General features: G+C 44.7%; 1 protein-coding gene across 2 annotated transcripts in view; it reads left to right on the top strand.

Moving 5' to 3' along the window:
- Positions 1-24,719, top strand: part of IPO13 (importin 13) — a 69,712-nt gene that overhangs the window by 2,411 nt on the left and 42,582 nt on the right. For both annotated transcript variants that reach the window (XM_032966015.2, XM_032966014.2), the window contains exons 2-6: positions 2,590-2,802; positions 3,440-3,669; positions 10,033-10,341; positions 22,800-22,940; positions 23,867-24,008. In XM_032966015.2, the coding sequence (XP_032821906.2) occupies positions 2,590-2,802; positions 3,440-3,669; positions 10,033-10,341; positions 22,800-22,940; positions 23,867-24,008 (1,035 nt within the window). The remainder of the gene's footprint in view (positions 1-2,589; positions 2,803-3,439; positions 3,670-10,032; positions 10,342-22,799; positions 22,941-23,866; positions 24,009-24,719) is intronic.

Here is a 24,719-nt window from a genome sequence, read left to right as displayed (position 1 = left end):
GTGTGGTTGGCATGGGCCTTGGTGCAAGGAATTAAATGGGACCCTCTGTCCACCCCCCCCCCCCCCGGCTTCGTAGCCTGGCGCATGAGCTCCTCTGGCCCCATGGGCCTGGTACAATTGCACTGCCTGTACAACACTCGATAGCTATGCCACTGCTTGCCGCTGAGGTTATGTATGGCCAGGAATTGAACTCCACTCATGGGGTTTGTAGCGCAGTCTGCTAACAAATGCATGCACACAGGCACAGTAATTTGAAATCATTCCCCACTCAGCCCATAGTAATCTGACCGTCGCCTCTCTGTGTTTTAATCACGGTGCCACGCTTTGTACCCCGTGTATTTGACCAAACAGCATTATCATGGGACCCTTTGTAAATTTAAATTGAACCACGGTTTTTTTTTCTCAAAAGAAAGCGTGATAATCCATCTTCTCCACTCGGGTACGTGCGGCGAATTTTGTCCAACGGCCTTTGAAAAACACACGTGTGTGTGCTTGCTCATGTGGGAATGGACAGTTCAAACAACATTGATTGGCCACATTGATGTCTTCTGTGGCAGAGTTTGGGACTCCAGTAAAAAGTACATGTGATGCACGTTCGAACAATCCATCCGCTGCTCTCAGTCCAGCTGCCCTAGGAAACATGCATGTTCCAGCTGGCAGTTTTGTGACTTGCAGCAACTAAAATATCCACGTAAGATTTTGCTTACGACCAAATCACCATGAATATGGCTAATGTCATCAGGTCTTGGAAGCTAAGCAGGCTGGAGCCTGGCTTCTATTTGGATGGTTTCCTCTAGGGCTTGCCAGGTGTTATCGGAGTTTTAAGCTGCACGGTGGGTGGGAGAATAAATGCTGTCACCCCCTTGTGGGGGTTTTCTCCGGGTGTCCTTATTTCTCAGCTCATGCCAAACACTTGCTAATGGTATTGGCCAATATGTCATTGAAGGCTCCTGAAAACATATTGAGAATCAGGGAGGTTTTCCTGCATATAATAATGGTAATAATGTTTAGTTTTTACATAGCGTTGTTCTTGCAAATTTAATCTTTAAGGAGATAATGTCATGCACAGCAAGTTTCATTTAAAATAGTAGTTGGGTGAACTCAATTGGAAAACTGGACAGAATATTTATACATAGGATAATCATTGAAGGCAGATTGGGATAAGATGTTTTTAAATAAAGAGGAGCATGGAAGAATGTTGTTATGCTTTTGAAAAACTGAACTTGATTATGAAATGCAGCATCCCAGGGTTGCCTGAAGAGGAGAAACTTTTAATTGGCAAATTACCTTTTATGACCTGGAGTAGAAACATGGACATTGACAAATGCAAAAAAAATTCTGAAAAGTGCGCAAGAAAGTACGGAGTCATTCACGCTTGGAATTACATTGAGAGACAGAAACAACATCGATCGGTGAAAATACACATTCGAGACATCGTCTTGACTATTAGCGAATGAAGTGGGCTTGCACAAAGAAAACACGAGAAGGGAGGTTGGCCGATGGACGAGACTGAAGGAATGGCAGACAAGGGAGGCAATGCTCCCCACAGGACGAGCGATGAGGTCAGAGTGGGATATATTGTAGCTTCGCAGGACCATGAAAAATGGTGACAGTGTAGGGGAGGCATTCATCCAGCAGTGTATTGATCATGGCTGATTATTGTTATTTTAATAATAACTTCAGTTTATAGTTCATTCAAGGGTTGAGCGTTTTCTGCGATGAATTCGGTGTGGGAGATAAAACAGCTTGCACCGTTTGTGGCATTTAATTGTCGAGAATATTTTGGCATTCCGGGTACACGGTGTAGCTTATGTAATTTAGCCTGCGTGATGGACAGTCATGTGTAGAGCAGTTGCATCATTAAATCATGTCTATAATGTGTTCAATTGACAGGTTACATTCAACATAATACCCCAAGGGGCGGTAAATTTTTACTATTTACATACCGTACTGCGCAGTAAAAATTCCTGCTTTTTATCATTGTCATGACCATTTAATTTAATATATCACATTCACCAACTGGAGCAGAGGTCTGAACGCATTCCGGTGATTTACGGCTCATTGTGTTAGAAATAATATGGGTGTAAAACTGCACACACTCACCTTACACTTGTGAATCTCTACACATATACGCATTGAGAATGCCTGGCCAAATCACCTGGAATGTACCCTGGCCTCTTCAGACCTCGGAAGCCAAGCAACGTTGAACCTGGGTAGTGTTTGTATGGGTGACCACCATGCATGCCAGGTGTTATGGGCTATTGGCTGCAGGGCTGTATGGTGGACGGTCAATGACAGTGGAGCAAAATCTGCTCCCATGTCTATGTTCGCTAAACCACACTGACCGCCTTGTGAAGTATTGTGGAATAACCACCATGACCTGCACGGCGTGGAGAAGCCCTCACCCAGCAGTGGGTCGACAAAGTGATGTACCAGTACATGTGTATACGTAAATGCATAAGCATTACATTTGCGGGCAGCGGTATCCAACGAGGATTTGCGCATTGCATTTCACCTCTCTTTACCGGGTCAGTACCGCAATGCTTGTGGTAACAACTGTTATGGTCGTGCCGTGGTGGTCTCGGGCAGGCACTGCACCAGCTCTACTATGACCCGGCGATCGAGCACAAGAACGCGGCGCAGAAGTGGCTGATGCAGGCACAGGTATCGCCCGACGCATGGCACTTCAGCTGGGTGCTCCTGGGGTCTGAGAAGGCGCCGGAGATTCAGTACTTCGGAGCGAGCGCCCTGCACACAAAAATATCGCGCTACTGGGCGGACATCCCGTCGGAGCAGTACGAGGTAAGTTCTGGCGCAGCACGCAACACCTCCCTCCCGAGATTGAATGTCTTGCTCGGCGCGGCTTTAACTTCAAGCGTCTGGTCGGGGCAATCTGCAAACGTATCGATTAGCATTCAGGTTGAAAACAGCACAATCTCTTGTTGGTATAAAACTACGATCCAATAAATGTGCATCATTGTTATAAATGCTTTCTGCTGGTTTATATTCCCTGCAGGTGGAATGTGTTATTTGTGGGAGAGTATTAAATTGTTTTAAGTGGGATGGGGAAAAGGTCAAAGCGGTAAAGCTGCTGTAAAGGGGGTGGAATTTTAATAGGAAAGAGAAACTAACTGCCTGTTATTGATCCCAATGATTATCCTTTCCATCAGGGGGTCTGCAGGAAGCCATCCTAAAAGGTCTTCATATGCTCACAGATATCAGACCTCAATCTCTGCTTTTGCAGACAACCGAGATGTTTCTGGCCATGAAAGCAAAAACTATTATAATGTTTGTTGGCAATTCTAGTGGCTATTCATATTCCAGGATGCGGGTAGTCCTTGCTAACTCTGCAATGCTAACGTCGTAGAATTTTAATTGTCTTGCGTCCAATCGTGTCCCCAGACCGGGCGGCTCATTAGTTTTTTTTTGTCCTATGCAGGCACTCAAGTCTCAGTTGAGCACGCGCATCGCTCAGTTTGCCGACGGGCCCAAGATGGTGCTGACGCGGCTGTGCGTGGCACTCGCGTCGCTTGCCCTCAACACCCTGCCCGACGCTTGGCCCACGGCGGTGAGCGACATGACGCAGGCGTTCCCCCCGGGCCCGGCCCTGCTCGAGCTGCTCACCGTGCTTCCCGAGGAGCTGCAGACGAGTCGCCTCGCCCAGCACAGGTAGGGCACACCGCGGTGGTGGCGAGACGCGGTGACGGCACTTGAGTCGCCGCCTGTCCTGTTTTTCCCAGGATCGTCCTCTTTCTTTAAGTGGCCATCCTGGGAAATTCTCCGAGTCTTCCCAGGGCATAAACAATCCTGAGTTTTGTTACTTGCATAGTAATACACCACTTGAGACGTTGCATTTACATGTAGTTCTCTCCGTCTTCTGGTACTGAGTTATTCTTCTTTCCATTTTCATGATACTTTCCGATTTATTTCTTCCTCCGAGGTGGCAACCCTCGGAGGCACATCATGACACAGCATGCCAGAGTGGAACAGCGTTGCATGCGGAGAGATGATTTAAATTTGTATCATGCTTGTTTTCCCTAGCTAAGCCTCACTGAATCTCAAAACACTTTTGAACGAGGATCCTTCCAGGTTTATTCTTGAAGGGGGCAATGTTGCTCTGTGTACATACATACACACGTGTAATAAAAATTTAGTAATTTCCAGCTAATTTTCCAACATGGGGATATTTGTATGTATTTATGTCGAACTTCTTTTGCACCGTACATATCCAAACGTGCTAATCGGAGGTGCGGGAGAAGGACCACAAACTAAACACAATAACCAGTACCAGTCAAGAAATTTGAGAATCCAGAGGAAAACCCATGCTGAACAGGATAAGAACACACCAACTCAACAACGCAGAATGGTGCCCGACTTGGGAATCGAACTCTTTCTTGCTGTGCGGCACATGCGCTACCACATGTGCTGCTACATGCGCTACCACATGTGCTGCTACATGTGCTGCCACTGCACTACAATGATTTTGTGCCCTGCCTTTCTTGCTGCGAGCATTCTGCCCATGCGCAGGTTAATGCAGGGAAAGGCTCTTTGCAGCTTGGTCGATATTTGCAACGAAGAGGAGTGGCTGATTTAAGGCTTAAATGCCACCGTTTTACAACTACACAAAGCTGAAAGCACTGCCTATTGCATTTGTATCGAAAATGGATTGGGACTAAGTATGTCGACACTAATACGTCTATCAATGGAAGCAAGTTGGTGTGGTTTTAGTGTGAATAATATTCAAGTGACATGATTTGTATTCAATATGGTAACCCCTAAAACTTAATCTATGACATGCTTATGTCAACTGAGTATTAGTCAGCCTCAAGTAAACTGTCCCAATTGTGTAAAAGTATTTTGTTCTAAAAAAATGTTTTGTGCCATTGTATCAAATTCTAAAAGTTTTGTAGAAAGAAAATTAAACGTCTTAAAATTTGGATTGTGAGGCTTAACACTGGTGCCCAGTGTGATATCAGCTTCTACTCTGGCAAGTCCCAGTAGGTGTGATACTGTTATGCTAATACCATTTGGCCGTACCTGGCGTCACATTCTTGTTTGAATGATGCTGCACTCAATTGATATGCTGGTGAAGAATATAATTTATAATTGTGACACATCCAAACCCACCCTGAAACTATGCATTAATCTTCTTCGTAATTGTAATTGAAGAAATTATTTACTCACCGCCTTACCAATTTTGTCATCGCAATTCTACGCTCAAGTTGTTTTGTTGTGAAGGTAGCAACCACTCATGGCTGCAGAGATTGCATGAACCCATTGCTTAGAACCTATACCAATCGCAAAAACCTTAATTCTTAAACGCCTTAACTCAATGCATGTTATCGTGAGCTTGATTGATATTAATCAATTAATGATTTCTGTACCTATATTCAATCCCATTCAGATCGTGCATTGTAGTTCAAAAGTAGCTCTGATGTCCACTTCCTTGGGCTGTTCTGTCACACGAGGGGTTGAACTGGGTTGTCCTGAATTGATATTCATCTTGTAACTTGACACTGACAGCACGATCGGGATATAAATAACTAACCATTAGAGGTGTTTGGGTTAGATCACGTAAATATATCAATGTGTCGTTAAACCCGCCATCACCCAACACATCCAATTAGTAAGGTTTGTCACGTAAACAAAACATGCCAATTCGTTACTCGTACAGCACACCGGTGTGTTGGAGAGCAAACTCACAACATTTACATTTTATGAAGGGAAAAACCAGAGGGCCCAGACAAAAATCCACACGACCACGGGGAGAACATTGAATCTCCAAATATACAGCAATCAGGGTCGGGATCGAATTCAGGCCCACCTGTATACCAGGCAAGGGAGTTAACATCTCTCCACCACGATGCTGATATGGGGGATATAAGATAAATATACCACTGATGATAGTTTAGATGAAGTTTGCAGAATGGAAGTCTACGAAAAAAAAGCATACCAGTGCTACAGTGGAATCAAATGGAACAATTTGCTTATACATATGCACAGCCGTAGAAAGGTAAAACAATTTCATGCGCGATTTATCTAGAGTCTGATCGGATAACTTAGGGACATTTCTCAAAATAACTGCATTTGACGGAGCGTGCGTGAAATAGCGCTTTCCCACGGCGCGCATAACGAGGGCACAGGTAGATCTCGGCGGACTGCACGGAGCTTACGCTGCATGCGGTGAAGTGTCTTGAAAAGGCATGACAAAAAGATACCTTGCTCGCTACATATGTCATTCTGAGTGGCCCACATTATGTGTGAAACGGTTGACTGCTTAGTGTGGGATGGGCCCTTCATTTTGAATAGGCCGGTCAATTTATATTCTTCTGTGCAACCGAACGCGCCCGCGTGACTTAGCTGTCTGTGCACACGTTATTCAAATGTATACTCGGAGCCAACTAAATTAGAATGTGTATGTGGATATATAGATATATAGAGGGACTATCCATAGTAGAGGACCTTTTGTGTGTGTGCTTAGTATGTTGTCCCCCCCGCCCACACCTCCGATTAGAACTTGGCTACATACGGTGCGAAAAAAGTTCAACATACGTACATTTGAATCTCCGCTCTTCACTCTGGGTTTATTCCTTGACTACAGATGTGATTCATTGTTTACAGGGTAAAGGGAGAAGGCCAACCGAGCATTTTTCTTGTAGTCCAAACACCGTTTAAAATGGCTTAGGAGTACTGTTAAACATCCTGCACCACCGTCCAATCTTGCACGGTTATTGATTCTTCACCCTTCGCACTCAACACGCCTACCCCTATTTCATTAAATATAAAGCAGTCGCATGTCACTTACATATTCCACATGCACAGCAAACGCATTTCATTCTTGAATCCTTATGTATAGAGTATATAAAATCTTACTCATTTGCATGTAACAAATATTAGCGGTGTGACGATTATCTATCGCCCCTTCTTGATTCAATTAATTGACGTGATTTAAGGGTGCGATTCGATAATAGATTCGTATGTGATATTGGTGAATGTAGAGGCGTCTAGTTGCTAGATGGATCGCCTGAACCCGCCGCGTACAACGTATACCGATCAAAAAATGACAGTTCCCACGGGATTCGGTTCGTGTATCGTGAGCTCAAATTTCAAACTTAATTTATTAATCCATTCGTTGCTGCACTCGCAGTACATACAATAAACAGGACATTACATAGCATTGTGAAAAATATATATTTTTCCTTCATTTACTACGGAATATTTGGTTACATTCCATGTGAAATATGCTCATTGTAAGGACACCGAGATGCAATGCAATGAGTTTTTTTTTGTGAGCTCAAGCTGTTTGTGTTCTTTGTCTCGAGAGACCGCTAAGATCGTAATTATAATGGATATCAGCAGTGCATTTTCAGGGTGGAGCGTTCGTAAAGGGCAGACAGCAGATTCGATGCATATGTTGAATGACATCTAATCTCCCACTAATACACACACATTTGCCAATTATTTTTTTGTAGAATCCCGTATGCGTAATTTTAATTTGGAATAAAAAAAAAATGGGTCCAGTATATAATTTTCATTTACAAGCGTCGCCTAACCTTTTTGTGTCGTGAGGTTGCGTTTTACGTACACGAGACGTTAAAATGTGTGGACCCGACGACAATAATTGTGTTGAATTTATTTGAGCTGTGCATGGTTTGTTTGAGCAAAAGGGTTATTGCCGCTGTATGCATTACAAGCCGCTGCAACCACAGCAATTTGAACTCCAGTCTCGTGAACAATACTCCGAAATATAACAAATTATGCCAACTTCTTAATCCCAATCAATGTAATTTTAGATGAAATGTAGGCATATGCAAAATATTTGCATCACCTTTAAAATGCATCTGAATACATTTTTGCGAATGTTAAAAGAGTAGCACGGTCCCCGAGAGCTACGCCCACCAAGGAGATGGAGCGATGAGATACACGGCATGTGCAACTGCTGGACGGCAGCTTGGGGAGGCCTTCATCCAGCAGTGGATTGATCACGGCCGATGGTTATGCTGGTTTACCAAGGAAAGCCTCAACAATTGACGATGCTGATTCCACATGCAGCTGATTTACAGAATCATTATTTGAAGCCGTAACTTTGATTTGAGCAGCCTGTGCTGCTTTTAATCAAGTGATCACCATCGCTCATTGGTGGTGGGGTGTTAGGGGGGAGGGGGAGGACAGGGGACACGAGCCGTAACAACGACTCTCAAGACGAGAAGATGGTGCGTGAGAAAAACAGGACAGAGTGATTCGAGGGAGAAAGAGACCGAGAGAGATTAAGAGAGACTAAATGAGACCGAGAGACGCAAAGACAGCCATGAGCCAGGAAGAGGGAGGTGTTAAGAGACACACGGAGACACAGAGGGAGACAGACACATAAATGCAGAGAGTGGCCAAGAAATGAAGACACCGAGATAGAGATGCCAATGGAGACAATCGAGGCAGTGACACTGAGACGGGGAGAGAGACGGATGGACAAAGACAGGGAGACAGAAGCAGGCAGGTAGGTAGACAGAAATGCCAGTTTATTTTAAAAAAATACATTGAGGAAATACTATTCAGCCTTGAATTTGGATTTGCAGTCCGTTTAGATAGGGTATTTCATTTCGGCTGACAAGTTAAAAAGGTGAAATCCTGCAAACCCATGGTGAAAATACAATTGGCATGTAGCTGGCACGCTGCTGCTACCTTGGCAGGGCCTGCATCCATGGTTTTAAGTGGATGGTTAAATGGCTACATTAGCTACGGGAAATGCATGCTATCCCTGGGGGTGTGTTTTTATATGCGTTTAAAAAAAATTAAGCCGCTTTTACTCCATCTCAATGTGTACTCATGTTATTATGCAATTATATAGTTTTTTACTGTAGTCGCTGCTAAACAGACAGTGTATCCCATGTAGTGTTATTCTGTTTGTACGCTTTCACTATTCATTTACCACAACCACCTTTTACCTCTATTTCTGACCCTGAGTCGCTACAATTAGCCGGTTTAAAAATATATAATTATGCATTTATTTGCCTGCTTTAATAATTCCTAATTAATAATATCATCTGCAATGTGGTTATGTGAACGCTGTCTTGGATTTGCCCCTAAGTGTGGTGCTTGCTAACCACACTTGATCCAAAAGTCTGTTAAGGTTATAAGATACGCATGCAAGGTTTACCCCCTTCCCCACCCCCCCCCCCAAAAATAGATTTTATTAATTGTTATCATTTGGGGTAATGTTTTGATTACAAATAAATTCATCTAATTTTTTGCCGGCTTTGTTTTTATTTACCATTTTATTTCGTTTTAATTTGTTTGGTATGTTACAGAATACTCTTTGCATACGCTTTGCATAAATCCTGATTATGGTTTCTCACAGGCTTGCTCGTCTGTCCTCTCTGTCTCGTTTGTGCTGTCTGTCTCGCCTGATTGTGTCTTTCTCGTCTGTACTGTCTCTACTCTTTCACTTGTACTGTTTTTGTGCCTTATATTTACATCTTCGGTCACATTTGTTCCATTAGCCTGAAGGAAAAAAGTGTGCATAAAATGTTCTTTCATTGAAAATAATTACTTCTCCTGAGCACGATTGGATGCACATATCATGGGCGTCAGAATCAGTTTTTATTTTGCGGTTCTTTTGTTGGATTGGTCGTGAAGATGAAGTGGCGTGGTCTGCGGCTTTCAAGGGAGGTCGATGGTGGTTTTTGGATGTTCGGTTGGATGTGTTTTCTGGGATGGGTGGCCTGGATTGACCGGGAAACATTCCTGTTTTGTTTACGAATATTCCATCGACCTGTTGCGAACATGCATCGCTGCTAACCACAGGTGTTGCTCACCACAGGTGTCACTCGCCACTGATGTTGTCCATCGCGAGGAATCAAACTGAGGTCACCGAGTTCAGAGTGCAGCGCCCTAACCGCTATGGCACAGCTCCACAATTTTTTGTTGTTATTGTTGTAACATTTGCACTAAATAAAGGCAAATCCGCAATGCTAATCGATGACTGCTACAAGCCTAACCAGGTGTTGGTTGTCCCTGCTCTGACGGCCCATGCAGGAAAGGCGTAGTGCGAGGCGTGCTGGCGCGCGAAGCTCCCGCCTGCGTCTTCCCGCTGCTTCTGCGGCTGCTGGAGCAGGGTGGCGGCGGCGGCGGCGGCGGCGCGGGCGACGGCGCGGCCTCGGCAGGCGCCACAACGCTCGGCCAGAAGGTGCTGCGCTGCTTCGCCAGCTGGGTACAGCTGGACGTGCCGCTCACCGAGTGCGAGGGCCTCGTGCACTCGACGTTCCGCGCGCTCAGAGACGCCGAGCTGTTCGACACGGCCGTCGATGCGCTGGTGCAGGCCATCTCGCAGCCCGACGCACAGAGGTGAGCCCGAGCTACCGCCGGTGCCAAAACGTAGCCGTCATATCGGTCTCTAGCGACCGACACGTCTGCCGCCATGGGCCCAGTCCTTTTATGAAATATGTGAAATCTTCCAAATGCAATCGCGGTAAGGGGCATTGCCTGGGATTACATTGAGAGACAGAAACCGTGTCGTTCAAAATGTTGAGTGCCTTTTTATAATTAGCAAAGATTCCTATAATGTATTGTTTTTGTGTAGTTACACCGAGTTACATGATGGGTGATACATGGATTAGAAAACATGCAAGTTGATACAATTCAACTAACTTCTTGGGATTGTATTAATTGTATATACTGTACTCTTTCCTTTTTTCTGATCCATGTCATAGCAGTTAATATGGACATGGACTGTGAAAATAGAAAATATAAGTGAAAGGTGTTCAAGCCTGGAGAGGTGCATGGTTAGAACTACCCTGATTAACAGAAAGAGGAACACATTTATTAGACAACAAATGCATTTTAGACTCAACATTTTATATCCCTGTGAAGAAAAGTGAGCTTTGTCCAGACATTTCGATTTAAAGCTTTCGTGACTGCAGGGATTCATATTCTTGGCTCTTTCGGTAAAGTGACGTAGAAGGGAAACAATATAATTTTCTTGCTGTGGTTTTCACACCTGATGATGATTGCTTGTGTTGCAATCGAAGCATCGTGAGAATTGTATTGTTTTGTTTTTATTATTTTATTATTTCCCTTCTACGTGACTTTACCAAAAGAACCACGAATATATTGTCCAGACATGTTGCTAAAATGGTTCATTTCCAGTGGCCGAGGCGACGTGCAGAGTAACAGCCTAAGAAGAGAATGTGCCCAAGAGCGCCTCCACCATTTAGATGGAAGGAAGGTATATTATCGTGTGGCAATGCCGGGTTTTCATTGTTACATCATGGCATCACAAGGGATGGAGACGGCTATGGGAGGCCCACATCCAAGAGTGGGTTGATGATCGGATTATGATGATGATGATGGTGGATCACGGTAATGATATTGATATCAGAATATTGGCGAGAGACCTTCACAACGGCACGTGGTTCCCTGTGAGTCCTCTGGGTCAGCTGCCAGGGGTCACGAAACATGGAGACATTTGTGCTGATGCATGCGCACTTGTCTTGCCGCACGCCTCCTGGGATGAGTGTCGGTGTGATGGAGCTTTGTTTTGAGCTTTCCCCGCAGAGCTCTTACGATGATGTTTACAGGCCCAGAAAAAAAAATAACTTCAAAGTACGCATTCTTGGAAGTGGCAGTTGTCAAGGAATTCCTTGAATAGTTGGTAGCCACGTGAATACGTTGCTTTTTTGTTGTTTTGTAAGCACCTCCACAATGGGATATCAGCGCATGCAGGGGTTGCCATGGTTTTTTAATCGTTGTGCGGCTCTTTTTCTTGCATCGGCCCTCAGCCACTATTTGTATACCCACAGTTATCAGTAAGATCTATGGATTATTGCACGTGATTCCAGCAAACAACATAAACCTCGAATTAATTGCTGTCCTTGAGAGTAAATATATTTTGTGTTTACGTTGCACTTTCATCGATAACAAATGGATCGGAAGTCCGCATCGATTAAAGCTTATCCCCCCCCCTCCTCCTCACGTTTTGCATGCAGCAAATGACTGCAGATATGGTCCCTGCTGTTGTTGTCTTTGGATTTTCACATTAACCTCGCCGCAGCTAAGGGGCGGGAATGTCACGGCGGCGAGACCATCGTGGGCTGTCGTCAAAGGCGTCACGTGCCGCATGCAAATCCGTTTGTAGGTAGTTTTACGCAGCAGTGGCAGTAAATGGTCACATATCGCCGCGCGAAGAAAAAAAACCCACATTACCATTAGCCATTGTTGTTTATATAATAGCTCGTTTTTTTGCGTGGAATGTGCCGGAATTAATGCCGCTTTCATTTTTAAATGTCCACTTGAAAGTCGCTTATTTTAGCGAGCTAGACTTTTATTGTAAAAGGTAAAAAATATGAAAAACAAATGGAAAAACATTCGTACCGAATCTGTTGCGCCCATGGCATTGTTCTATAAATGATTCACAAATCCAATCGTTACAGCCTGCAAACAAAGGGTGCTTATTTCTTCCATTTGCTCTGTTCTAGCACATCAAATCAGCGATTCTCAACTCGGGAGGGCTACGCTTGTCAGCAATATTTAAACCCATTAAAGTGTTTGTTTTAGAGCAAATAAAAGTTAATGTTCTGTTCCGCAGAAACAAGGGCAGCTTCTGTAAAAGGCAATTACCGTGAGTTGTTGTGTGGGTAAATAGCTTTGACTTGCACGGATAATGTCACGGCCGGCCAGTGAGTGGGGCTCACGCCGTCTCGCACACATCCCCATGGGAGTGGGGGGGCGGGGGAGCGGTGCGCGGGGGGCTCGCGATGTTGACGTTGGCTCGCAAACAACGAGGACCAGTCAAGCGAGCGATGGCGTTCGCGTGCGGCATATCGCGCCGGCACTCTGCGGCAGTCAAATGCTGTCACTGCTGCTACGCTTGCCAGCCCGCTCGTTACACCACGGCGCAGAGTCGTGCACCGGAAATGAGATGATGGTGTGCCTTGGTCATTTGAAATTAAGCCCCACCTGCTGGGAATGTAATGAGAGGCAGAGCCAAGGGCACGGGCAGGTGGTGGGATCGGCCGTGCTGCGGCTAATTCAAGAGAGTATGACACATGTGGGGCCTGCATTTCTGTTTCACCAGGGGGCTGCGGTGGCATTGATGATGCAGCTGAATTAACCGTGGAGGGGGCCCGACTAAAATAGCTCAGGGGAAAAACCTGCCGACGAAAATAGTTAAACAATATCTGATGACATTTTATTAATTTGACCTCAATTATTCCTCCCGCATTTAGTGCATTTTATCGCGATCTTCATTCTATTTTAAAAGCCGTTTTTGTATTTGCTAAGTTTCCTGTTATTGTATCTATTTATTAATGATGCAGAGTCTATGTGCTGCAGTTCATGCAATTTTTTTGGAGATATATATTTTTTTACATTCACAATTGTGATATCCGATGCAAATAGTGAATCGTTTGCGATGCTGTGCCGGCAGAATCTGTTGCGAGCAGAGTAATGAAGCCCAGAGAATAATATCGTATCCACTGAGTACACGACTTTCACACGGAGTAATGCCCTTGCTAGCAAGAAAAACCACTGTGTTGACAATTAGGCTTGCAAATGTTGCACATTTATGTGGTGAAGGAAACCCTTTAAATAATACATCAGGGATTCATTATTACATGCTTATTGCTCCATAATTAAACATTATGTTCCTTCACCCACACCAGTTCCGTTTGATTTAGATTCTACGGGCTTTGGTGCATGCTCGGCGTATTGTGTGATGTGGGTCTGTGGGTCTTTGTGAATCATAGAGGCTTGCATTTAATAATAGCGGCTGAGAAATAATTTACTGCTCTCTGGCCTTGAATAGCAGTTGCTTTGCAATCGGTGGTGAGTGAACACTCCACTACAGTACATTATTATACAGCTCCGTTATTAAAAATCATGTATTGAAACATCCAATTGGTTTGAGTCACATTAGGGAATGCTAAGACATTTTTCGGCTGAGCTTTAGTCTTTTGCATATTCCATTCTTACATTATTGCAATATCAGTTGAAATATTTAGCGCTATGAAATGTTACAAGTCATTTTGCAGATAACATTTGCTTATGCCATGAATATATTAAGTGGGTGAAGACCAACAATACAATTTTGTTTTTAATGAGTAATGTAAAGGCTAGACTTCGCATAGTATGGAGTGATAGGTTTAAAAGGACAGTTGTAAACAAATTTGTCATAAATTATTCTGTACAGGGTAAAAAAATATATATCTAAAGCACTTGTGTTCAAATCTTGTTTTTGTTACATAGGTTCTGACAACCATCTGCATGCCAAGCCTGGGATTTTGAAACATGGCTGCTTTGTAGCTTTGCATAACTTAGAAAATGATATTCAAGGAGACTATAAATAAGGTATAATACACAATTTCATTTAGTACAATCCATAGTATACATATAAATGTAATGCGCTGGAGTAAAAGCGGATTGATTCAAGCACTGCGCTGTAAACCCAGCAATCTGAGTTCAATTCCCAACCATGGCTCACATCAGTGGTGGGCAATATCCAGGACATTTCAAAATAATCCCCAGGGAGAGAGACCTTTATCCAGCAGTGGATTGACGAGGCGCTTAATGTTAGTTCAATATCCACTGCGACAAGCATAAATTATTGTCCAGTTTCGCATGGGTTGCGTTGGTGCCACCCATCTCAACAGTCATCCCTGATTGAGCTAGCAATGGATTTTAACAGAAGAAGAAACGTTGTCAACGTTCAACCGACAGGAGTGCGGCGCCGTGTTTCTCATGCCCGGCACGTCTCGGCGAAGCCGCATGTGCTGCGGCTAAGCAGCTGAGTAACGGCGCATCGCGGCACTGCCTTAACAAGGGGCCCGGGTCGTGATCCGTGCCGCACAAAGAGAAAGAGAGATGGCTCGAAATTAATTGAATAGGGTTTTTGCACACCCTCCAGTTTGTCATTTGCCATTTTTTAAAACAAAAGAACTACTGAAACAGCCCAACAAAGCAAAGAGTTTTAAAAGTATAAACAGAATCCACTTTGTGAAGACTAATGAGACATTCAAATTGAGGCTTGCGCAGAAAACAAACTCGGCCTTAAAATAATGCAGCTTAAATCTTGCGTGCCTGCCGGCTGCCAAAACAAAGTGCACCATCCTTGAAAGTTGGACGAGGGAACGCTTCTTCAAGGCCATTTCACATATACCAATAACTTCCTCAAATCATCGCTGTGTTTTTTTTCCCTCTCCCCCTGTGAAAGTGATACCGGTGCAGTGAATACCACGAGATGTTGTGACAGCTCGCCAATACGTGTTGGCTTTCACAAGTCGTCACCCAGTGAGGAGTTGGATGTTAAAGGGATTGTTTTACTTTGGAAGCGTATTTTTCTGCCGATTTTGGTAGACAGGAGAAACTGGCGTGGGAGAAGGAGGGGGGTAAGGTGGGCGGAGGGGGTAAGGTGGGCGGGGGGATGTATGTGAATGGCCATGTCCTCACTTGCCCGTGACACCATATCGCTGGCCAGCTGATGCCTTGGCCACATCTTCGCGATCCCGCCATGATCCAGAACCACGTGCTAACGAGTGCTCTGCCACCCACCCTTTGCTCGTCCGCTGCAGGCCGCCCCCTAACGCGTTATCACGGCTTCATGGGCATCGTGGGTATTGCTAATGTGGCAGGGAGTGGTGATCGAGCTGCCTATTATGACGTTCTGTCATGTAAAAGTGGGCATAAGCAGAATGGATGTCTTGGAAGAGTTGAACAAAAATTCAGCATTTAAAAAAATATATATTTCAGGCATGAAACTGCTTTAGTTTTTACATAAATTATATCGCTTATTGGATTAGTATGTAATAAAAGGCCAATGAAAACCTCGTTGAAATTATTTATTTGAAACTTATCCGTGGCATTTTTACATCACCAAGGCATGAAATCGAGATGTGCATTTTATGCAAAGTTAGATTTAAGAGGCAAAATGTGTCTTGCATACTACTTTGTATCAGGTGAATGGTGGCACATTTGTAAGTGCCCTGTGCTGAGCCTGGCAACCTGTAATTTCTGGGCATGGCTAACCTCAGTGACGAGCGACAGCTTCACCAACCCATACTGACTGGCATGGTTAAGTATGGTCAAACAACCTCGGCAACTGATATGGCTTGGGTTGGTCTTTAGTGATATATTGACAAACAGCTGTCAATTGATTGTAATTATAACGTGTGATTTATTACTAATTGGTTAAATTGTTTTTTTATGTTATTGAAAATATTTCTTTTAATAATGAACGAAACGATTATGATATATAAAATGTAATCAATTGGATTTTGAATAAATTGACAGTTTTATGTAGTCCAGGTAATGATACCGGTGTTTGACTTGGGGGTCTGGGGCTAAAGCCAACTGCAACTTTACAGGTGTGTGGCTCATCTCAGTGATAGAGCGACATAAAGCCTTAAAATACTACGCTGGCTCTACAGATGTGGCTTGTCATGTGGCGTGATTGCCGCTCATTGATAAGAGAACACCTTCAAAAGGTGGTTCTTAAAGGCAAGCCTACTGGTCTCGAGCAATGGTGAAGACCCTGTGAACGTTTCACACAGCTGAGTGCGGGTGGGACACTGCCTTTGGCCACTTGTTTATTTTTCTGGGGTGCTCGCAAACAATATTGATCCAACTCCTCCGCTCTATACCTTACTCACATTTCACCGTAGGTTTAAACCGTTAAATAAAAGTCTTTTACCCGCACAACATTTGTGGAACTTGCACTTAACAAATGTATCCTTAACACGATCATTCAGTGAATTTGATGAAGTTTATATCCTTTACTGATTTAGTGTACATCTTTTTGTTGAAAATTTTATATAGGAAAAAAGCAATTTTTATATTTGTCATAAATGTTTTAGCAATTCACGATTTGGTGATGTTTCACAAATCTTATCTAAGAATCAATATTTGGATAAGATTTTTCACATTGCGATGAATGTAGCAGCGACTAGTGCCGTATGAGCTCATTACTTAGTGTACATAAAAAAGCACTGCTTACTGTTGTACATGATTTGATACTTGTATCAAATCAATAATCAATGCACCATTACAGCCCCTTAATAAATAAATCAAATGACCACTGAAGTGTTTAATTTTTAAGCGTATCGTTGAAAGAGGAAGGTAATGACCAAAGGCGTGTTGCGTGTGGGTAGTGTAGCGGCTGTTGTGTCACTGTGTATAGCGAGCTATATTTCAAACGTGGCAGAGCAATTTCTCTGAACTTCTCCGCTGAGCTCACCTTGTGTGTTTGGCCGCAAAGGGCAAGCGTCAACTTGGGAACATATTTGATTTTGCTGGGATTTTTCCTTTAATCTGGTGGCAACGTGGCTCCCCTCTTGAAGCCTAAGGACTAAGCAAACTGGGTGAATTGGCCTGTCATGTCATATTTAATAATATCCTACCAGCATCCCTCTCAGAAAATGAGATTTCTGAAAGCTAATGCATTCTGGAATGTGCGAAATGGATTTTTGATGCATTGCATAGTTCCTATATATTTTTTTTCTGAAAAGATTCGGCTTTGTAATGTGACCCTCTTGAAAGAGTTGCGTGCATTGGGAATTGGTTTTAAAAACATCAAATATATTTATTTTTGTGACTTTTTTTCACTTCCGTGATTAATCGAGTTGAAAGGGCCCTTTTATATGCCCAGTCACTACCCGTGTGAAAAACATTTCTGGCCACTGGTGCCAGTTGTAAAGATAGAGTAATGATTGATTTACGAGTAATTGAAATTGCACTGGGCATGTGCAAAACTTCGAGGTGCTTGTTTTTAAGTGTGATATTCAAAATCCCCGCCAATGGGTTGTACGGCCAGTGTGGAGCACATGCTGCGCTGAGCTGTAATCATGTATGCAGACCATTGTACGTGTCCGAGGAGACATCAACGAGTGAGGGCATTTTCACTGGTTTATTATTTCATCGTCATTATCAATGAATTAAGGTGGACTGTATTGGAGTCACAGTAATAATAATAAATAAACGATGATGACAAATTATCTCCTACCCCACACAGCTAAAAACATGTATCAGAGCCCAGCATGGTGGCACAGCAACCGGGGAAGTAGGCAAACAAATAACACACGTAACATTCACAACGCCACACTGGCACGCGAATAAATTAACTTGACAAAATACGATGAAGGCTCCTCGAGAGCCGAGTAGCAGCAACAACAACAACAACTGCAGCAACAACGAGTTCAACACATTTTCCAACAAAAGCCGTGCTACTCGCTTTAGAGATCGTGACGCATTCGGGAGCGATAAGTCTTAAGATCTCGGTGTCGAACTTATTGGCAGCGGAGGACTCGATGGCGTAGCCTTGGAGGCTGTTCCACAGCGTGGGCGCAGGGACGGAGAACGCCCATTCAGCGGCTTTCGAAGTTGTTGGGTGCTGCTGCAGAAGATGCTGACGATAGCCAGAATGTAATTGCCTGACTGGGCAATGATGCCGGAGAAGTTCCCTTCGATAGGGGATTTTATGTGCCTTTGGTATGGTCCTGCAATGACAGCGTGACATTTAATTTCATTTTTCTTCCTAAATGCCTCCCTTTTTCGAAATGAAGGGGATTGTCACTTTGACAGCTGTGTGAAGGGATGTGCCGACGGGACAGGAGTGGCAGCGCCCCATCTGAGACCTCATTTGCATCATGAGTTGGTGCAGAAACCCACTTGCAGCGTGCTGGAAACATGTGCATAAAAAACATGAGTGTGTAAGCAGCAATAATCATTAGCCATGCGCCTACCAGAATGTCTTATTTACCGTGCCTTTGTCTCGTGCTTATCGCTCAAAATACGCAAATGAGATGCACGTGTCCGTCACGTCATTCGGCGCATTTGTTAATTACGTGTTAAGTTGTCCAATAAAAAATGCAAATTGTCACATTTTTTGACAACCACCACCACTAATCTCTTTGACCTCCTCAGTGTGCAATCGTGCTCCTCCCCAGCGGACCACAATCTAATTTACATCGTGAACTCCCGGTGAACAATTAATCATCAGTTTTTTTGTGTTACTTTCGTTCACACATATAAGCCTGCGTTGTGTGTGCCCTGGTGGCTTGGTGTTTCCGGTGCCCGCTGAGTGACTGCTACTTGACAGCGAGTGCTTCACGAATACTGGCGCACACGGGGTTCTATTGAGTCCTGTGTTCCCACTGGCTCACTCGCGTGTGACCTGAAAGCTATTTTGATACTTGGCGCATCGTTATTTTTTTTTCTTTCCCCAGCTGATCCCCTGTGAACTTCATTGGCACGTTTAATCTTCGATCGGCTCCGGGATGATGAAAAGCCCCTTTCTGTTTGGCCTTGGCACAGCGCAACGGCTGTCCGCTTCAGATATGACTGGCCAGTGAGGTCGAGTGCGATTTAATGGACCCCCCATGCAGCTGCATGTTGCACTGTTTAGTTTTCCCCCGCGTACTCCTGCGGTGATTCATCGGTTGGTTTTAATTTGCAGGAATTGGAGTTCCTGCCATGGGGCCCCCAAACAGCCTTAGTTTGCACGAAAATTAAGTCGCCATAAAAGATTTACAGAGATTAATTTAATGACAAATTAAATTATAATAATCAGGCAAGGGTATGTCTGTTTAAAAAAAAAAATCTTCATCTCTCAGCCTATTAGCCTTCTGGACTAATGTGTTCCAGCAGAATAATTTTTTTAAGCTGGCACAGTTTTAGCTGTTTTTGGTCATCATTGATTGGCCAGGTTTGCCTGATGTTGACACCGGTCCATTCGCCATTGTATGACAAATTGGCACAATGACTGCCATATTAAACATCCCTGTATAGTTTCAAATATAAAATTTAGAGATAAGCGTCACCATTGTAGCGCCCATCAGGCAGTGATCAGGGGTGCAGTGGTAGTGGTTTTGTGTGGTGTGTTTGCATTGAGTCTGAGAGATAAAGTCACACTGGGATGGTCTGCTCTTTAACGAAATATAGTTTAATTTCGCGTGGTCTATGATGGTTATTTACATTGGCCGAATGTGGCATTTCAGAAAGCCCTCTAAAACGAGCGGCCAGGTCGCTTGTGAAATACCTCAACCCGAAGAATGACCTTTATCACTGATCGCGCCATGTTGCACAAATAAAATGTCCAAAGGTGTTTGCATGCGTGAGTTATATTTTTGAAGCTCCTAGAATCTCCTGTTTTTGGATATGAAAATCACATGAGACATGGTGATTATATCAGGCCGCCTTTGCCAAGGGGGGGGAGAGAGAGATTTTTGGCCGGCTTGTGGGCACACACATCTTTCCTTGGTAAGATTAGATTTGGGGTTGTGCGGGAGTAACATCTTGGGGATATAAAAACGGATGTTTTGGGAGGGAGTCCCCTTTGTAAGAATTATTTTGGGATTGAGATTCTGGAAAACAGTTCCAATGTCACCAGGGGCGTATTTATAGAGACACGTGGATGCACAGTACGTTCGTGAAATTCTCCAACCACTGCATTGCAACCACCACGTCCGCACCACTGTCCGTTCCACCGTCACACCACAACCATTATCGTTATCATGGTCACCAAAGGGAATAACATAACCACCATAACTACCACTTAGGCAGCATAACCAATGCTCTCATCACCAACACCATCATCTCACCATTGTCACCACAACCACCACATCGCCACTAGCATTAACACTAACCTCCAGTATCATTACACTAACACTGTGGTTACTCGGGGCATAATGATGCATCCATTCATTGAATTATTGATTTTAAGCTTACATTACATGCATTTATTAATGCACATCAGAGTTAATTATTTTCCACTCGTATGCTGTGTATATTGACTTCACATGATCTCTAGCCGCTAGTGGCTGCTATATTCACTGCAAAAAAAACGATGTAATTTTTTTATTGAATCACCTCCCTGAATTATTACACCCATAGTCGATCTTCCGCGAAGCTTATTGGCAACCATAAACCGCACTGCATGAACCGTTGCAGATGCGGATACCTGATGTACAAATGGAAGGGTAAAAAGTTCTGCACTGTGCGACTGTTGTCACCCAGAACAAACCGTGTAGCATAATAGACTCGTCCGATTCACAAATATGAAGGGGGCATCGTCCGCTCCTCCTGACGCAGTTATCTGGCTCTGCCACCTCAATGTAAGAGCGTGATTTTTGCTCTACATTAACCTCGACCATACTAGGTTGAAGACCCCTAGTTATTATGCAGTCGCCGAAAGCAAATTGCACATTCTCAAGTGTGGCATATAGTGTGGCCATATAAGCCGCGTGTGCCATGGGCTCACTGTCTACAAGTAAGTGCGTGCAAAAAAAATACAAAAGTGTTAATTACACATGGTCCGAATTGCGCGCACTTCAGTTGTGCACGCACCGCGGTCAGTCTTCTTCCACAGGGGCTTCGAGTATCGGATTTGTTTTTTTAATTACATTTATTTGACATGATCGAGCGCTGCTGCCATCATTAATGTTCCCTGCCGGCAGCACCCTTGTTGCAACGATTACAAAGTTTTCTCTGCAAGAGTGATACTTTATCTCCGTGGGTTTTCGCATGGATTTAATTGATTGATTAATTACCAGCCGAAAAAAAAGTTGCGGTGTTAATGATTTTCAGATGTGGTATTTGCTGAGGTTTAAGTGTGCCAATATAAATTAGTTTGTCGGAAGCAATTTATGGCCCCTCGTGGACCACTTTGCATTAATATTTTGGATTCTTCATGAATCATGACATTTTGTTTATGAGCCGCAGATGGCGTACAACGGCTCTCCCTCGAGATTGGAGGACACGTGCGTAGTGCGGCGCTACTGTAGGAATCTCATTACATTCCAGTGGGGTTTGGCTCGTCGATTCCTTTTTTTCCATTTGACAGCCAGCACCGGCAGGTTGTGCATATATGCACAAAAGACTAAGATCCCCATGTAGCCTACACAGGCTGTTAGGACTGCGATGAGGGGATGGTGTGGCTAGCACCACACCCAGTGACATTTTTCTTTTAAACACCGTGCTCTTTTAAGGCTGATTTGATCTAGGGGATGCCCAAGACATTAGATATTCGCCACTGATGTTAACCGTGGCTGGGAACGGAGCTTGCGTTGCCAGGTTTGTAGCGCTGTGCGCTGACCACTCCACTGCCGCTCACCACAAAATAGAGAAAGATCTTCCTGGATCGGTTCAGATAGTCGTCAATGATGTTGGCCGTGAGCGGCAATCAGTTTCAGTTTCATTTATTTGGTATAGCCCTGTGAGCCATTCGGCTCTTGAATTGGGTGCAACCACAACAAACAAAAAACAAAAACATGAACAAGAAAACATCTTAAAGTGACTGCGCAAACAGAAAAATCCAGGAACAGAAAAATCAAACTTGGGTTGCCTGGTTTGTCGCGCAGCACACTTACCACTGTGCCACCTCTCGCTCCCCACAATGCCCTTATACAAATAGAAAGATCCCCCATATAGCCTTAATAGACTACAGGGCCAAGTGCTGTTAGCGACCCTCTATGAAGGCCGGCACGGTACACGAGGGGGTGGATGGCCAGCACTATGCCGGATCATCTTTGTCTCCTCAGTGGCGATGTTTACACACCACACCAGGTACTCATTTGAGGCTAAGTCGACTTAGGGGAGGCCCAGAACCGATTCAGATAATCATCACTGGTGTTGACCACGAGCGTGAAATCGAATTCGAGTTTGTAGCGCAACGCGCTAACCTCTGCACCACAATGCACGTATATACACACACACACTCGCACTCGCACGTGCACACTCCTTACAAAGACTCGCCGATCTCTCGCGTCAAACGAAAGTCGCCCCTTCGCCGTGTTCGTGTCGCCTGCTGGCGCGTGCAGGTACGTGAACACGCTGCTCAAGCTCATCCCTCAGGTGCTGCAGCTGCAGGAGCAGCTGACGCAGGCGGTGCAGAATGGCGACACGGAAACCACGCACGGGATCTGCCGCGTGGTCGTGGCCCTCGGCGAGAACCACGCCAGGTGGGGAGCGGGGCGGGCGGCGGCCCTGGCCGCCGTCGGACTCGCGAGCCCCGCCGTGATGCCCAACGGCTGGCGAGATGTTAACTACCTCGTGGGTTCAATCCCGACCCAAACGCCTGTATATTTGGGGTTTTAATGTGCTCTCCATGGTCGCCGGTTTTTTTCTCCGTATCTGCTTTTTTTCCCTCCACATTTACAAACATTGATTTTCGAGTATTTGGCTGCGATAAATTTACGGAATTTGTGGCCAGGTTGCTTATGAAAAGTGGGTCTTACCTGGTAAAATAAATAGTTAAATAGTTACATCGAAGTGAGAAATTTCTTCTGTTATTCCAGATAGTTCACCACTTCCCACCCATGATCTTGTTATCGTTTCACACCGACCGTTCTTACAATTAAGATGTTTTTGTGTTTTATAACTGTGCAGTACTTGTTTTTTTTGCATCGCTTATTAGAACGATTTCATCAATATAATTACTTCCGCCAGTAAGATATTTCATTGTTTCATTCATGTGTAACTTTAATCAAATCATGCGCACACTGTTGAATATTTAGGTGGGTAATGGTCCCCTCCTGTTTTGCTGCCACTGTGGCGAGCAGTGGCACAGTGGTTAGTGTATTGCGCCATGAACCCGGCAGCTCGAGTTCGGTTCCTGGCCATGGCTAACTTCAGTGGCGAATGACATCAACCAACTCCTGGGCCTCCTCTATGTTGACTTGGCCTTAAGTGAGTATCTGGTCCGATTTGTAAAAATCAGCGCTTGTGGGAACAAATGCAGCCTGAGCATGGTGCTGGCCATCCCACCTCTTTAATATGCCTACCGGGCTTTTTTGGAGCTCACTAACAGCACTTGCCCCAGCAGTCTATGTAAGCTAGACGTGGGATCTTTGAATTTGGTGCCACTGTGATGCGTTGCTGTGCACAGAACTCTGCTAGAGCAAACGGATCACTGGCAGAGCTTCCTGGCCCTGGTCAACATGGTGATGTACTGCACGGGCATCCCTGGCCACTACCCTGTGGACGAGACCACGAGCTGCCTAACCCTGACGTTCTGGTACACGCTGCAGGTGCGTACACACTTGGTACACGCTGCAGGTGCGTACACACTTGGTACACGCTGCAGGTGCGTACACACTTCACGTGGTTACACAGTGACAGGTGGCCACCTTGCTCAAAGGTCATGGGGATGTGGGGTTACTTTGGTGGGCAGCAGAGAGCAGCACAGCAGAAGCCAATCTTGTACTGTACCTCTTTGCTCCCCACCTCCGCCAACATGCCTTGACTCGCGATGTGAAAAAGAATATGTATTATATTCAACCCCCACGATGCATGGCCCTCATCCAGCGGTGGATTGACAAAGGCCTGTACATGTACTGGAATCAGGCCGATGTTGTTCGTTCTTTATTTGAACGCTGTGCGGAGCGGTAGTGTAGCGGATAGCGCACTGTGCTACGGACCGAGCGACCCGATTTCATGACCAACACCAGTGATGATTAATTAATCCGGCCCTGGGCCTCCCTTAGGTCGATTCGGCCTTAAATGAGAACTTGGTGCGATGTGTAAACTAGGGAGAAAAAGGCAGTCGAGCGCGTTGCAGGGCACCCACCCCCCGCGTGTTCCGTGCCGGGCTTCGTAGGTGCTACTGGCGAATGGCACTTGTCTCCAACAGTCGGTTGAGGCTATACGGGTGATCTTTGTTTCTCATTTATTGAGCTAATTGGAGGCCCACCCCAGCGCTCACCGCCCTCACCCTTCCGCCACATCATACCACCATGGCC

The sequence above is a fragment of the Petromyzon marinus genome, chromosome 35, assembly GCF_048934315.1.
Source record: "Petromyzon marinus isolate PM22_M1 ecotype Great Lakes invasive population chromosome 35, UKy_Petmar_22M1.pri1.0, whole genome shotgun sequence".
Classification (NCBI taxonomy): Eukaryota; Metazoa; Chordata; class Hyperoartia; order Petromyzontiformes; family Petromyzontidae; genus Petromyzon; species Petromyzon marinus.
Note: the sequence above shows the minus strand (reverse complement) of the source record. Positions and strands in the feature narration are given on the sequence as shown.